Source organism: Mobula hypostoma, chromosome 5, assembly GCF_963921235.1.
Source record: "Mobula hypostoma chromosome 5, sMobHyp1.1, whole genome shotgun sequence".
NCBI classification, from domain to species: domain Eukaryota; kingdom Metazoa; phylum Chordata; class Chondrichthyes; order Myliobatiformes; family Myliobatidae; genus Mobula; species Mobula hypostoma.
The window spans coordinates 137,541,593-137,557,644 of record NC_086101.1 but is presented as its reverse complement, the minus strand read 5'-3'; the positions used below and the strand labels follow the sequence as shown (position 1 = coordinate 137,557,644).

The 16,052-nt window shown below is 43.4% G+C and overlaps 1 protein-coding gene across 1 annotated transcript in view; it reads right to left on the bottom strand.

Moving 5' to 3' along the window:
• LOC134347344 (atrial natriuretic peptide receptor 1-like) overlaps positions 1 to 10,389 on the bottom strand; it is a 70,248-nt gene extending 59,859 nt beyond the window's left edge. Inside the window, exons 1-3 of the mRNA XM_063049738.1 lie at positions 10,236 to 10,389; positions 5,801 to 5,907; positions 3,402 to 3,507 (exon numbers count right to left, since the gene is read on the bottom strand). Coding sequence (XP_062905808.1) covers positions 3,402 to 3,507; positions 5,801 to 5,907; positions 10,236 to 10,389 — 367 coding nt within the window. The remainder of the gene's footprint in view (positions 1 to 3,401; positions 3,508 to 5,800; positions 5,908 to 10,235) is intronic.
• Positions 10,390 to 16,052: the final 5,663 nt, after the last annotated feature.

The following is a 16,052-nucleotide window of genomic DNA, read 5'->3' as shown; positions in this document are numbered from 1 at the left end:
GAGGACCCCACGGACACATGGAGATCAGAACCATGAGAAACGCTCAGTCAATGTCGACTGCTTTCCCGGGTAATACCTTTTCACTTCATAGATGATTCATGGAGGGTCAGGGATTCTAGTGAGGTGCACACAGGTAGCTAGTTTGTGAACCCACGTGTGTTTTAGTTGAGACAATAAAGATAATTTGTCAGTAACTACAGATTCTCTGTGCCTCACTGATCAGTATTACAAGGGGTGGTTTTTGTAACAGTTCCAAAGGATTAGCACCCTCATAGCACTTTCTAGATCCCACCGTTGCTTGTGGGTCTGGCATAATTTGTAATGATCAGGTTTATTTAAGAATGTTTGGCCAAACTTGTTTATCTCCTTAGAGAACTCAGCAAAGGATGTTTTCCTGTAATCTCTCTGACTAATTGTACTCTGACCATGGGCAGACTTGGATGGTGCTTGGCATCTCGATCATAGCCTGTGCACTTGTCCAATCTACTTTGCATTTCTACAGCACCTTTCACAGCCTCGGGATTTTGCAAGCCTTTTGCAGCCAATGAATTTGTGTTATCAACATTATAATGCAGACGGCAGTCAGCTCTGCATAATAAACTCCCACAAACGGCAATATCAGCACAAGAGATTCTGTAGATACTGGAAATCTTCAGTAACATAGGATCAGGAAGGGTTTTGGCCCAAAACATCAACTGTTCATTTCTGACCATGAATGCTGCTTAGCCTGCTGAGGTCCTGAAGCACTTCGTGTGTGATAATCATGACTATATACTCTGTTTTAGCCACATTGAGTGAGGAATGAACAGTGGCTTGCTGTCACACTTGGTGACGCAGTCACCCCGAATGCATAACAATTGTGCATTTGCCTGTTCAATATCCTCTGTCTATTAAGGATTCTGTTCATCCAAACCCCTGGCTTCTTTTCAAACAAAGCATAACTGATCACGTAGACCATGAGGGGTGGGTGGATTGTGTTGGAAGAAGAAACCGCAGATCATGAGAAAGTTGAGCCGAACTTCGCCAGATCATTTTCACTTTTGACAGTCGCACATTTGTTCTTGGAATTTTCTAAATTGGTGTCAAATTCAGCCTGATCACAGCCAGCTGATTAGACTCAAAGAAAACACATTCATTGGAAGGGATTTGGAGCACATTTTATACAACCATTTGTGAAGGAGGAGAGGGTTTGTAGCCCTGGTGTTAATTCTAGCATAATGCTTCCTCTCCCCTAAATTTATTTTTCCACCAGAATAATGGGTTCCTCATTATCATTTCCAATAGTTCTAGTGTTTTATTCGGACATAATTTGTCTTTTGCATTTTCTCAGTAGCTGATTAACATTGTCACTTTTAATTCCCATGCTTTATAACCCATAGACTGAAATCAGTAAACCTTAACCCCGCTAAATGGTGGGTTCAATCTTTGGGTTGCCACTCATGGAGACATAGAGCACTACAGCACAGAAATAGGCCCTTCAGCCCATCAAGTCTGTGCCAAATTGTAATTCCACCTGGTCCTATTGACCTGCCCATGGACCATATCTCTCCATGTTCCTCCTATCAATATACGTATCTGAACTTCTCTTATAGGTGAAATCGAATCCGCATCCCACCACCCTTTGAGTGAAGAAGTTCCCCCTCAGGTTCCCATAAATACTCCTGAGTTTTTTTCAAAGTATTGTAGCCTGTTGAATGTTACCTGCAGCTTTGATCCTGTGGATAGTAACACATTAGTACCCATCACAGGAAATGCCTCTTACATTATCAACAAAAATAGATGTTATTCTGAAAGCAAATGGAAGGAGCAGAGACAAGAGACACTTGGGGTGAAATTGTCCACCAGTGGGGGCAGGGAGGATTTCACATTTCAAAAAAAGTTCTAATATTACCGGGAAAGAGAAGTAGAATTTATTCACCCTTCCTCTAGCTCTCCACATTTGGACACCAATCTGAATCCAGATTGTTAAGCCTCCAGCCTGGAAGGGAACCAGCAGGCATGAATCAGCTTTCATCACTGACTGATTGTCTCTGAATGTGCTACACTGCCCACAGACCGGTATGTCATTTACGGGCGCCAACAGTGTATAAGCATAATTCATAAACTTAAAAATGGGGATCAACATGCGGGGTTTAATTTAGAGCTCCAGTCATGGGTGCTTTCACTTCTGAGCAGTTCTGCATTATTTTCATTAATACCTGAGAATGATTTTTATTTCTGGCAAAATATTTTATTTACCTGGACGTGAAAAGCTCAATTTTGCATTGAAGTTCTTTGTCAGTACAGTCATTCCATGTAAAGAATGTCAAAAAAAATACTGGGAATACAGAGGGCAAACAAAAGCCCTCTGTATTCACTTGACAACTGATCAGGTGGCAGCAATTCTGCTCCAAACTATCCATAACGTTTTCATTTATAGCTCAATAGAAAATGACAAATCAACAGGTCGCAGTATAAGAGAACAGGCAATATTGTACAGCTTAGGAAACCTGAAAGTGGCAGAGCATGTTAAGAGAGTTGTTAGTTAAACAAGTGTAATGCTGGAGCTCATAGCCAGAGGCAATAGGCCACAAAAAGCAGGGAGGTTATCTGGAGCATTTCTATAACACTGGTTAGGCTACCACTGGGGTCGCCCAGAGATCCAGTCAAGGGGCTTCAGGCAGGACGTGTAGGTACTAGAAAGGATGCAGGAAAGTTTCATCAGAAGGAGGAGGGATTTGAGCCTCAAGGTTAGACTGGGGGAGCCAGGGTTGTTTTCATCAGAGAGAAGAATAAGATTTAAAGGAGGTGTACAAAGGTGTTATGTGTTCAGATGGAGGAACTAGATGGAAGATGCACATTCCCTCACCCGGGACAGTTTAAAATGATGTATCAATGATGGGGGGGGGGGTGGGGGAGGAAGTTTGAAAGGGAATGCTTTTTATGAGGATTGTGAAATAGAACTCTATTGAGGTGGAAGCAAAAACAATCAGGGCCTCCAGGAGGAAGGAGTGGAAATCTGAGACAGATTAATGTGTAGGCTGTGGAGAACAACAGCCAGAGGAAACTGCTGGCATTGCCAGCACAGAATTGATGAGCTGACAGGCCTCCCTCTGTACATACTCTAGAGAGTAATATACTATCTAGTTTTAGATTTGGTCTTTGTATTTTAAAAAATGATAAGAGTAAGATTGAGAGAAATTTTACTGAGTGGGTAATTCCAGAGTCATTGTCTGTTAAGGACTGTTTCAGCAGTAGAGTTCAGTGGGGAACTTTTAAAGGTTTTAGGGAGACGGAAGTGAGAATAATGGGCTGGTTCTAACAAATTAACCAGCAAAGGAACAAGGGATGAATGGCCTCTTTCAATGCTGTCATCAGTGTGTTGAATTCCAAGCACTGGCAAAATATAGAAAGGAACTCACCCTGGCAGTCTATCATGTTGTACTCATGTGGGTTTTCCAATGGCCAGCAGTCGTATTCGGTGTTGTCCAAATCATGCCACCCTTGTGTACTTTTAGTAAGGATTGCCTTGTGGGGGGGGGGGGAGAGGGAGGTGGGGGGGGGGAGAGAAGAAGAGGGAGAGGAAGAAAGGAATGGAGAGAGAGAAGAAGAGGGAGATGGAGAGGAAAGAGAGATGGACGGGAGGGGGAGAGAGAGAAGAAAAAAGAGATGGAGAGGGAGAGAGATGGAAAGGGAGATGAGGAGGGAGAGAGCGAGGGAGAGAGAGAGAGGGAGGGAGGGAGGGAGAGAGAGATTAAAGTCTCTTCTTGCATTAGCCAGCTCCTCAGTGCACAAGACTGTTACACTCAACAATTTACTGTATTTGTTACGAGTGGCCGAAATCTATTCTATTTGTTGTGTAGTCGAAAGTTTTATCATGGCAGGCTATTTCGATTACCTGTACAAATTGGTCTCCACAAACGAAATCCGTGCATTTTGTGACTTCCTAACTTTTTAACAACAGTCTAATTTATAAATAAATCTATTTCACGCAATTCTGGATTGGTTTACATATTAAAATAATCTTTAGGTGCAGAGTCTGAAGATTGTTCTCGAGGAGAAACAGCATTGAAATATTGTTTTTAGCTGAGTGAAACCTACCAGCAGATAGGAAATAACGAAATAAGACAATCTATCCGACTTCAGTGTTGACGTAACCCTCCACAACGCTGTGCAAAGCCACATGAATCCAGTCGGTAGTGATGGACAATTTATATTAAAAAACAACAAATAAACCTGCTATTTCTTTGACAGTGGGCTGCAGCGCAGAGTGCTCCCGGGTGAGCATGCGTCAAAGTCTGGAACCTCTTTCGATCGGCGGGGAAGGGGGCGAGAGTGAGCGAGAGTGGGAGTGTGTGTATGTGAGACAGAGAGAGATGGGCGATGGATAAAATTACCTCATCCTGTTCAGTTCCTCAAGGTGTTCCTCTGTATCCCAACCGTTGGAACATAAGATCCAGCTATTTCACCCAAACGCCTTTTTAAAATAGAAAGTCTTGATGTGCGTGGTCCATCAGATGCAGAGTTTGACTAAAGTTCTGCCTTGGGGTGTATCTAGTATCTATAGTTCATTGTCGGATAGGCATTCTCTGTTCAATAACACGTTTCCCACTAGGAGGACGTGGGGGAAAAAAATGATTGTGGGCATCGAAATCCTGTTGTACCGTTACCTTGGACTGGATAGTAATATCCCAAATCACATCTCCTATTAGAAACGGGAGAGTAGAACCTAATTTAAACTTCTTTGAACCTTTATTTAGGGGTGGAGACATTAATGGCAAGACCAGTGTTTGCTGGCCATCCGTAATTGCCCTGGAGAAAATGACAGCAAGCCGCCTCCGTTATTCACTGCAGTCCGTCAAATGAAAATATTCCCACAATGGTGCTCCCGGATTTAGACCCAGCGGAAATGAGGAACAAGGAGAGATTATGGCCGGGGAGCTCTGTGAACTTGTCCGTCCACACGCACCCCTGCCCTTGAGCTTCATCGCGGTGCAGTTGTCGGGTTGGAAGGTGTTGGAGTATCTTGGGCAAGTTGCTGTGGTGGTGGTTGTCCATCATGACCGATGATGACAAGCAACCTTTGCCGAAGTGTTTTTAAAGCGGAAAGCCGTCGCATTGGGGGCAGTTCTACTCTGTTGACCTCAGGAGTCCGGGTTCAATGGCGTGAACACGCGTCGCAGACTGGGGGTTCCCTGGTTGCAGTAGATGACCACGACATCTTCCGTGCCTTGCCATGCCCTTCGCTCTCCGTGGATCGCTGCAATGCTGTCTACCTGGCTGTTGGATAGATCAGATCCGCCAAGTCCGCCGGGGCTGACCACACGCTAGGACAGGTATGTCCCTATCTCACTGGGGTATGAGGCCGCCGGCTACCCTCTCCTGGTTTCGCTCGCCGTCGAAGCAGTGTATCCCGGGCAGGGCCGCTGTCGCATGTACACAGTTACTTGGAGCCACAGGTGAGAGGAGGGTCCGGTGGGGATGAAAGGTGAGCGAGTTGCCCTGGAATGGACATGACACGCCCTTTCACCAGAGGTGCTACCCCTCCCTAGACATCCTGTCCAAGTAAGAGTAGAGCGCCTGTAAATTGCAAGCACGGTGCCAGCGGCGAAGGGAGTGAGCACCAGTTGTTGGAAAGGAACAAATCAAATGGACTGCCTTGCCTTGAGGAGCGCCCGTGTTTCTTGAATTGCCTTTCCAAAAGCAACGTTACTCGATTAGCTATTTCTTCTTTGATTACTGCCAACGACAAATAATTAACACCACCGTAGTTAGCTACTCCATGTCTTTCTATTTCCTTGAACAGTGGAGTGATACTTACAGTTCTCCAGCTCACTGATGACTTCCTGCAACTGTTGCTACAACGAGTTCCGTTGTCTCCGTAGGGAAGCCTAGTGGTTAGCGCGACGCTACTACAGTGACAGCGCCCTGTGTTCAATTCTCGCCACTGTCTGGAAGGAACTTATACGTTCTCCCCACGACTGCGTGGGTTTCCTCCGGGTACTCTGGTTTCCTCCGACATTCCAAAGACCTTGGTCGATCACTTGGGAGTAACTGAGCAGCAGAGGCTCGTTGAGCCAGAAGGGCCTGTTACAGTGATGTATCTCTAAATCTAAATCTAAAATCTAAAAATCTCTGCAGCCACCTTATTTAAAACCTTGAGATCATGCCTGGACACTTGTCTGGCCGCAGAGTCCCCCACTGTGAAGATCAATCCAGGGCACTGGTTTATCTGCCATTGCATTTTCCCCAATATTAATTCTCCAATCTGACTATCTGGGTCCCACACTTACTCTAGCTTCCTCTTCATTGTTTATAAATCACAGTAAACTTTGATATTTGTTTTGATTGTATTTGCCAGTATACTCGCAGAGCCAATTCTCTCCCCCATCAGTCTCTTTTAAAATTCCCTGTCCTCTGGACTACCATTAACCTTGCCACTTTTTTTTGCTCTAGTTTTTGATTAAATATTTTCCTTGGTTCCCTTTGTTCTCCACGGGTGGTTCATTTTCCTTCTGTATTCCGCTTTCTATTTGGGATACATTTCTACCAAGCTTTTAAATATCTGTTATTGCTTTTCCTACTGACTTACCCTTTTGCCCCTTTACCCAGTCTACTCAGTCTTCAGCGCCATTGTAATCTGAGAACATTGGTGATAGACCCAACTGTTCAATCTCAGATCTGTTTGGAATTTTACCATGTTCTACTCACTAATCCCTTGAGGATTCTTAACCACAACATCTTTTATCAATCCCACCTCATTGCACACGATCAAATCTAAAACAGCATGCTCCCAGTAGGTTATATAACAATCCCCGATGCAGTCCACAAATCGCTCTTCCATAATATCTCCACAAACCTGAATACTTTGATTTTCATTTTCTTCCTCAATAAAACTTTGTGGAGTCAGGAAGTGGGTCACTCACCACAGGATACCTATCCTCTGACCTAAATTTGTTAGGGTAGCAGATGGAGATATATCTCTACCAAAGGTGGTGTAAGGCATTCCTTCCTTCTGCTAGCCTGCAGGTCACCCTTGGGCAAGGTGCCACACCTGCTTAGCCCCGCGATCAGGGTCACTTGAAGCCATGGAAGCAGGTGGTGGATGGTCATATAAACAATTGGTGCATATCACAAGTCCTGGTTACGTAGCCACTGACGGCAGGCAGACAATCTCTGAAGTGTATGTATGGGTAAAGGCTGGTGTCATGGCTTGTAAGGACACTGCCCAGAAGAAAGCAATGGCAAACCAGTTCTTTAGAAACATTTGCCAAGAACAATCATGATCATGGAAAGACCATGATCGTCTACATCATATGCACAGCACATAATGAATAAACAATTTATGTAGCTGGTTTAATAGTAACATGTAATATGTGGAGGATGGAAGACCTGGCAATAGCAAAGTAACTGAATCCCAAGGGTAGGGATGATTCAGATGATGATTGCTGGCCATATTTGTGGGGTGGTATTGGTCTATTATGGTCACCTGTACTGAGATACAGTGTTTTGTGTGCCATCCCGACAGATCATAAAGTATAGGAGCAGAATTAGGCCATTTAGCTAATTGAATCTGCTCTGCCATTTGATCACGGTGGATCTATTTTCTCTCTGAAACCCAGTTTTCTGCCTTCTTCCCTGTGCAGAATGTAGCATTACAGTTGCAGAGAAAGAAGAGTCAGGTAGATAAATAATGAGCAATGTCTATAAGAAGGTAAATTAGGAGATCCAGAGTTAGAGTTTACCTTTTAGTGTATGAGAGGTCTATTCGATTGTCTGATAACTGGGGGATAGAAGCTATCCTTGCTTTCAGGCTTTTGTGTGTTCTGCCTGATGGGAGAGGGGAGAAAAAATAATGGTGGGGGTGAGAGGTGGTCTTTGATTAAATTGCTTAGCTGCTTTCCCAAGGCAGCAGGAAGTGCAGGCAGAGTCAATGAGAGAAGGTTGGTCTGTGTGAGGAGTTGGGCTGTGTTCACAACTCTGCCATTTCTCACCATCTTGGGCAGAGCACTTACCATACCAAGCTGTGTGTATCCTGATGAGTTGCTCTCTAAGGTGCATCTATAAAAAATGGTAAGAGTATTTGTGGACCTGTTGAATCTCCTTAGCTTTGAGTAATGTGGAGGAGCTGTTGTGCGTTTTTAACCACGTCTTCCACAAGGCTGGACTAAGAAAAAATAGCAATATTTACACCTAGAAGCTTGAAGCTCTCTACCATCTCTACCTCATCACGATTAGTGCAGACTTATCAGCCCGTGCCTGAATGTTGTTCAGGTCTAGCTATATGCGGGCATGGGCTGCTTCAATTTTTGGAGAGTTGCAAGTGGAACAGAACAATGGGCAATTATCAGCAAATATCCCCTACTTTAGTTCTTGTGATAGAAGGAAGTTCGGTGATGAAGCAGTTAAAGACGGTAGGACTAGGACATTGTCCTGTGAAACTTCTATAGCATTATCTTAGCACTGGAGTCATGAACCTCCAATAAACACAACTACTTCAGGGTGAGATAATGGAGCAAATATCCTCATATCTGCAAACACAACAGGAGTGTCATTGCAATAACTTATGAACATACACAGCTTAAACAGCAAGTTGTAAAGTTATTCTGGATGGTCTACACTGCAGTGGTTCCAAACCATTGGTTCAGGGCCCCTTGCTTAATGGTCTATGGCATAAAAGGTTTGGGAACCCGATCTACAAGTAAGCCAGCTAAACTAAAGAAGCTCTGAATCCAAACATATCCTGGACTCGCCTCCTCCAGCTCTGTGATCGAGATCATAGTTTTTACTGCCATCTGCTGGAGAAGAAACAGTACAACACAAGTTTCTTGAAGTACAATTATGCTTTTTGAACGTTGCAATTGTAAACTGAGGAAGGTGTTAACAATTTTAAAACTGAGAAGTGCAGTTTAAGGAACAATTTAAGGTTCTTATTTAAAAATACTTTTTTTTTATCAACGTGCCAACTTTGGATTAATCAGTAGGTGCCTTTGCCGCTGATTGTGGCATGGGTCAAGTTTCACTCCAGATACCACAAACACGAGAAAATCTGCAGATGCTGGAAATCCGAGCAACACACACAAATGTCGGAAGAACTCAGCAGGCTAGGCAGCATCTATGCAAGAGAGTAAACTGTTGACGTTTTGGGCCGAGACTCTTCACCAGGACCGAAAATGAAGGGGAGAAGTCAGAGAAAGAAGGTGGGAGAGGGGGAGTACAAGGTGGTAAGTGATAGGTGAAAGTGGGAGGGAGGGAGAGGTGGAGTAAGGAGCTGGGAAGTCAATTGGTGAAAGAGATAAAAGGCAGGAGAGGGGAATCAGATCGGGGAGGGTGGAAGACCATGGAAAAAAGGGAAAGGGGAGGAACACTCCAGATATCTCGCCTGGCATTTTAAGTACAGTCGCAGTCACGTGCTGCAATATCACATTTGTTGCCGGATTGAGGTGCTCCCAGGTTGTTATAGTTAGTTGGGGGTACAGTTGTGGCTCGTTCACTGCTCTACGGTTTGGAAATCACCCGCGCCGTCTCCAGGTTCATCGGGGGTGGGGGTGGGGGGAATAAACCTGTTTCGGCTTCTTATTCTGGGATGGGTTGAGTCAGATGGGTGATAATGCACAAGTCCCTGGTCATCAGGGGCAATATTTAACCGAATGCCACCTTCGAGTGCAACTGCATTAGGCTACTTGTGGAAGGGAAGTACATAGGCACTATATATATATACACACATACAGTATCTATGTGTGTATGTATCTATATATATACAGTATCTATGCCTGAGACTAGGCACAGTGTTGTATTCTTGTATACTGTATCTTTTTCTTACGAATAAACTTCATTTTGTTTTTAAATTTTGTCTCTTTGGAAGATACTTCAAATGCAAGTCTCTTCTTTCCCAAGGATCCAGCACCAGTTTTAAAGACAAGTGGGGGAGATTTACCATGTGCCGGAGCCAACAATTATCCTTTAACCCCTATTGTTAAGTATTTGGTGATTATGATGTATTTGTTGGTACTCACTTTTGTAGGTTTTCGGAAATGAAACGAAGCAAGATGTCTCATGTTTAATGAAACTCGCAACATATTTTATTGAATTCCAAAACCTAAGTATAAAAACGAGCTAAAAAATCCTTGCGTAGCAATGGCATCATGTCAGACCAGCCTCTTAAAAGAAAACCCCAACTCAATGTCGGTGGTTGTGAATTATGTTACATTTCTCCCAGTTACGTTACCCTACACGCCACCGCCCCCCCCCCCCACCCCAGAATTCACTAAAGCCAACGTGAAGAGCCGGTCTGGAGCTCGGGTGTGCGCACACTCGGGTCGTGTCCATGGCTGGTGGAACCGCAGGTACCTCTGGCTCATCCAGAGGTACGTTGATACACTCATGGTCCTGTTGTGACGCCAGGGGCATGGTAGCGGAATACTCCAAATCTTGGTTGGTCAGGTTAAGGCGATCTATCGAAATATGTTCAGGGCTACCACTCTTATCTATGATAAAAGTCTTTCCTTTCTGTTCCAAAATGCAGAACGGGCCTAAGGGGATGTTGCTGTGTGTCATAGCGGACAAAAACAAACGATGTATTTTGATCCCAAAATTCCGATAGTTTCAAAGTGACAGCGTTGGCCGACATATTCAATAAGTGTGGAATCGTCCTAAAACATTGGGGTTACCAGATCAGGTTTTCGCAAATAAAATGAAGTGAGGCGTTTTATGTTTAATGAAACCCATAACACAGTGTTTCCCAAACTGTTATTAGCCCAACGCCCCCCTCCCCCGCCGAAAACACTTTCATACCTGTCAACGCTCTCCTAAAACACCTTCATACTCGCCTTAGGCACAATAAACATGTCTACCATATGATAGCTTGAGAAAAATGATTCTACTTTAAATTTTTATTTGTCTTTAAACCTATCTTAAACAGTACCTGTGCATTGCACAGCAGCTTCGATCTCAATGTGATCTTTGAGTTTGATGGTTTTTAGCAAGAGTTGAAATATCTGGTTCAAATTGTGACAGCAAAAGCCTTAAGTCCCCATTTGTAACAACGTCCACACAGTTTCTTTTGTTTGTGACTATGTGGTTCACTGCACTGAAGCCTCTTTCAAAAAGGTAGGATGATGGAAATGAAGACCAGGAAACTTCGTGTGACGGTGTAGCCACATAACACAAAAGCGACGTTTTTGAAAAGAAATTTTGCTGCTTTGCCATTCTGAATTTCAATAATTTCTTCTTGCAGGCTGTCTTCCTGCTCTTCCACCTTGCAAAGAAATGAGTTAATTACACAGTCCAGAATTTCCTGATCGTTCATATCCTTGAATCGATTCTGAAAATCCTTTTTCAGTGACTGCACATGTAAGCAGTACTCTTGCAAACCATACAGATCAGCTGGGTATGACACAGCTCCACACAGAAGCTCAATCTTCTTTCCCAAGCTCTTGTCGTCTTTGAGCAAAAATTCAACTCGTGTCAAAAAGATCAAAAAAGTGTCAAAAACAGCACCCTTTTGCAGCCACATACTTCAGTGTGAAGAAGCAAGCATTCAAACTCTTCATCGTTATCTTGGCAGAACTGGTGAAATATTCTGCTATTTAATGGATGAGGTTTATTTTGTGGATAGCAGATATTACAAGAATCATGCTTAAAAAAAGTCGCCGGCTGAAGGTTTTGGTTGACGTTGACACAATGGATTGCAAACAGACTTGGGATTTCTTTCTTCACAAACGCACTAAACCAGCATGGCGACCTGTGCTCCATTTGTTGCACAAGAAATTATGTTCCTAATCAGAATACTTTTATCCTCAATATATATTTTGAGCTTATTGTAGATTCATTCTCTGTTGATATTTTTAACTTTTTACAAAAAAGATTCTCTTTATAAACGTAAACAACAGGAAAAACGGTATATATACCATTAGCAATGCCTCATTGTCTCGCACAGTTGACTCATTCAGTTGTATCCTAAATTTTGTTTTTGTAGCTCTGTACATAGTTGATACTCAAGTTCTTCACTCATTCCATCAATACGACAAACTACAGAGTTATTACTCAGAAGAATTGATTTTAAAGTACTGGTTTCTATTTTGAGAACAGTGGTGTGCGCTTCTGATATAGCAAGCGTTATTAATCTCTCACCAATTGTATGAGATTTTCCACATTTTGCTATCATTTTGGAAATGTTTTAAGAAGCACTGAGACCACTACCTAGGTCATTTTTAGCTTTCTTGACAAATGACTTGAGTGTGCAATGCTTTTCAAATGCTTCTTTCATCTGCTGGAACTGAGTAATACCATAAGAAGTCCTTTCAGCGTGTCTTTACGGAAGTGTTCCCGCAATCTTGACTGTTTCATGGCTTCATTAGTCAGTACAGTATTACAAATAAGACACGTGGAGTGTCATTGACCTGATGGAAATGGAATAAGACCATACTCCATGTATGTAACATTGTATTGACACACTTCCTGTAGTTTCTGTTCCTTAGCAAGATTTGAATTCAAGGCTTCGCCGCCTTTAGACTCATAGAGATCGCACCCTATGTATTTATCCGTCATCGACAGGGCTAAATTAAAGTTAAAACAAAAACACTAACTGAGAATGCCTGTCGGATGTTGATGACGGCAGCGAGTTGACATGGGTGGAACGATGGTAATGGCGCGCAAAGGAATGGCGAAGCGAAGATGAAGACGATCGCAACAATGAAAAGTACGTTGACAAGGATTCAGATTCGAATCTCAGTGTTAGTCGGGATAGAGCTAGTGTTCGGCAAGCTACCTTTATACGGTGCCAGTTAGCGCGATTGACAAATCACGTAAAGTATCATAATCCCCAAAGATGGTTCTTGATCGCATATATGAAGCCGAGGTCGCTTCGAACACCTGAAGAGGAATCCTCAGGGTCGGCAGGTTCACTGATAGGCTCTATTTCACCGTTTGGGTCCGCCCAGCGTTGTATCGTTGCGCAACCTGTTCTTCGTAGAGAAAGTTGAGAGTGTGTATTTGACTTACCAAATGCTAAATTGCATGAACTCGTTCCGTGCTGCGAGTCCAGGGTACTGTTGGGCACCCTGGTTGCTAATTTCTACATCCTCAATAATATCCGCTTGGTTGGTAAGGCCGGATAAGATTGCCGAGTTTCAGACTCATAGCGACAAAGAGTGCTCACCACCCGCAGAGCTATAGTTCTTCCTGTGTTCTAGTGCCTCATTCTGTTTTTGGAGGCGCCTGCTCGAGTAAAGGCTGGTTAGGTCTCATTCCTCAAGTTAGGGTGCCCCTTACCGCACCCCCAAGAATCTTGAATGCTCACCCCCGACGATTTGTTTCCTCATGACACGTAACCGCCCCGTTGGGAATCACTGCCGTAACATGTTTTATTGAACTCCAAAGTCTCAGATGGAGACAAGTGGGCCTACAGGAGCGACAAATGCTAGCTAGTTGAGCGGTGTCGCAGTAACAACCGTGTACTCAATGTCAGTAAGACCAAAGAGCTGATTGTGGAACACGAACCAATCTACATAGAGGGGTCAGAAATGGAGAGAGTGGGCAATTTCAAGTTCCTGGGTATCAATATCTCTGAGGATCTATCCTGGTCCCAACATATCGATGCAGCTATAAAGAAGGCAAGACAGCGGCTATATTTCATTAGGAATTTGAGGAGAATTGGTTTGTCATCTGAGACACTCGAAAACTTTCAGCGAGATTGTTCTGAAGGGCTGCATCACTGTCTGGTATGGGGGAGGGGTGTTACTGCACGGGATCGAAAGAAACTACAGGAAATTGTAAAATCACTCAGCTCCATCTTGGGCACTAGCCTCCGTGTTATCCAAGACATCTTCAAAGAGCGGTGCCTCAGAAAAGCGGCGTCCATCATCAAGGACCCCCATCAGCCAGGCCATGCCTTCTTCTCGTACAGAAGCCTGAAGGCACACACTCAGCGATTCAGGATAGTTTCTTCCCCTCTGCCATCCTCATGGGACATTGAACCCATGAAGACGATCTCACTTTTATTATTCGCAAACACGAGGAAATCTGCAGATGCTGGAATTTCAAGCTACACACATAAAAATTGCTGGTGAACACAGCAGGCCAGGCAGCACCTCTAGGAAGAGGTACAGTCGATGGCATGACCATTGACTTATCAAACTTCCGCTAATGCCCCTCCTCTTCCTCGTACCCCATCAGTTATTTATTTATTTATATACACACATTCTTTTTCTCTTTCTCCTTTTTCTCCCTCTGTCTCTCTCACTATACCCCTTGCCCATCTTCGGGGCTTCCCCCCCTTTTCTCCCTAGGCCTCCTGTCCTATGATCGTCTCATATCCTTTTTGCCTATCACCTGTCCAGTTCTTGGCTCCATCCCTCCCCCTCCTGTCTTCTCCTATCATTTTGGATCTCCCCCTCCCCTTCCCACTTTCAAATCTCTAACGAGCTCTTCTTTCAGTTAGTCCGGACGAAGGGTCTCGGCCCGAAACGTCGACTGTACCTCTTCCTAGAGATGCTGCCTGGCCTGCTGCGTTCACCAGCAACTTTTATGTGCGTCACTATTATTATTTCTGTTTTTGCACTATTTTTAATTTAACTATTTAATATACTTACTGTAATTGAAATACTTATTTCATATTTTCTATATTATTATGTATTGCATTGTACAGCTGCCGTTAACAATTTTCACGAACAATTTTAAGTTAACAATTAAACCTGATTCTGATTCCAAACTCAAAAACGCGCTAAAACTCCTTATGTAACAACGTCATCACGCCAGACCAGACTCTTCAAGCGAAACGTCGGTGATCGTAAATTATGTACATTTTCCCCAGTTACGTTACCCTACACTTTCCGCAAAAGAGCTGCTGTATTTTCTACCTTCGCCGCTGAATTCATTTCGGAAGTACGTAATTGGGGGTCAATTAAAACTAAATTGTCAGACAACTTTGGAGGGAAAGAAACAGTCAACGTTTCGGGCCGAAATGATGAACCTTCAGAGATGATGAAGGCCCGATTGTTTCTTCCCTTCCACAGACGCGGCCTGGATTACAGAGTTCTCCAGCATTTTGTTTGCGTTGCTTTTACTCTCCACGCAACTAACCCTCCCCAGGTATGTTTAAAACTACTCATTCTCGAAGATTGTATAAACAAATTGGACTAGAATACCCGATTCAATCTCGAAGTTTACTGTAAAAACTGGTTTGGTTAAGGAAATGTTTGTCTTTTTCTTCAAAAATAGGAGTTTAATCACTCGTGCCTAACTTGCTCTGTGAGTGATATGTCGTGAATGTGAACTGATCGAGTTACCCAGTCACGATTTACTTTTAACCTCAAACGTTTTCGGATTTAAAATTTTTTTAACCTTAATTACATTTTAATCAATATATGGCAGGAAGTTGGCGTTGACGCATAATGCCGTATCAATTGTTTTAATCATCAGATTTAATTTTAATATCATGCAGTCTCAATTCTCTCTGTATCACGCTCTTGGTAATCTTTAAAACTACTGTATTTTAAAGTATAGTCAAATAAACCACATTGAAATGTTGAAAGCAACTGGAGCGCTGCGTGAAATGCCTTTTTGAATGAATATTCCAATCCTGTCATATTCTTTATCACCCACACAAACGCCATGTGTCCCCTAGGTGGCGGCATCACAACAAGGCTCAGTAATTTTCGTGGGTGAAAACGGGGAGCCCGGATATTCTATTTATTTATTTCAAACAAGAGAAAATCTGCAGATGCTGGGAATCCAAGCAACACACACAAAATGCTGGAGGAAGTCAGCAGGTCAGGTACCATCTGAAGAAAAGAGTGCAGTCGCTGTTCTGGGCCGAAACCTTTCGATGCCGCGTGTTTATTTTGAGATAAGCACGGAAAACTGGTAACATTGCTGACGATGCAGGCAGGCAATGTTTGGAGACATCTGTGAACTATGTAAATTTACAGGTGCCTTGCCCAAATCTACATACCGCCGATAATGATCGTAGTCTTCGCTATAAAACCAGTTAGCGATGTTTCGTTGCTGGTAAGTTATTGTCACGTGTACCCAGAAACAGCGGGGGACTGTTCTGAATGCCATCCACACCGTTC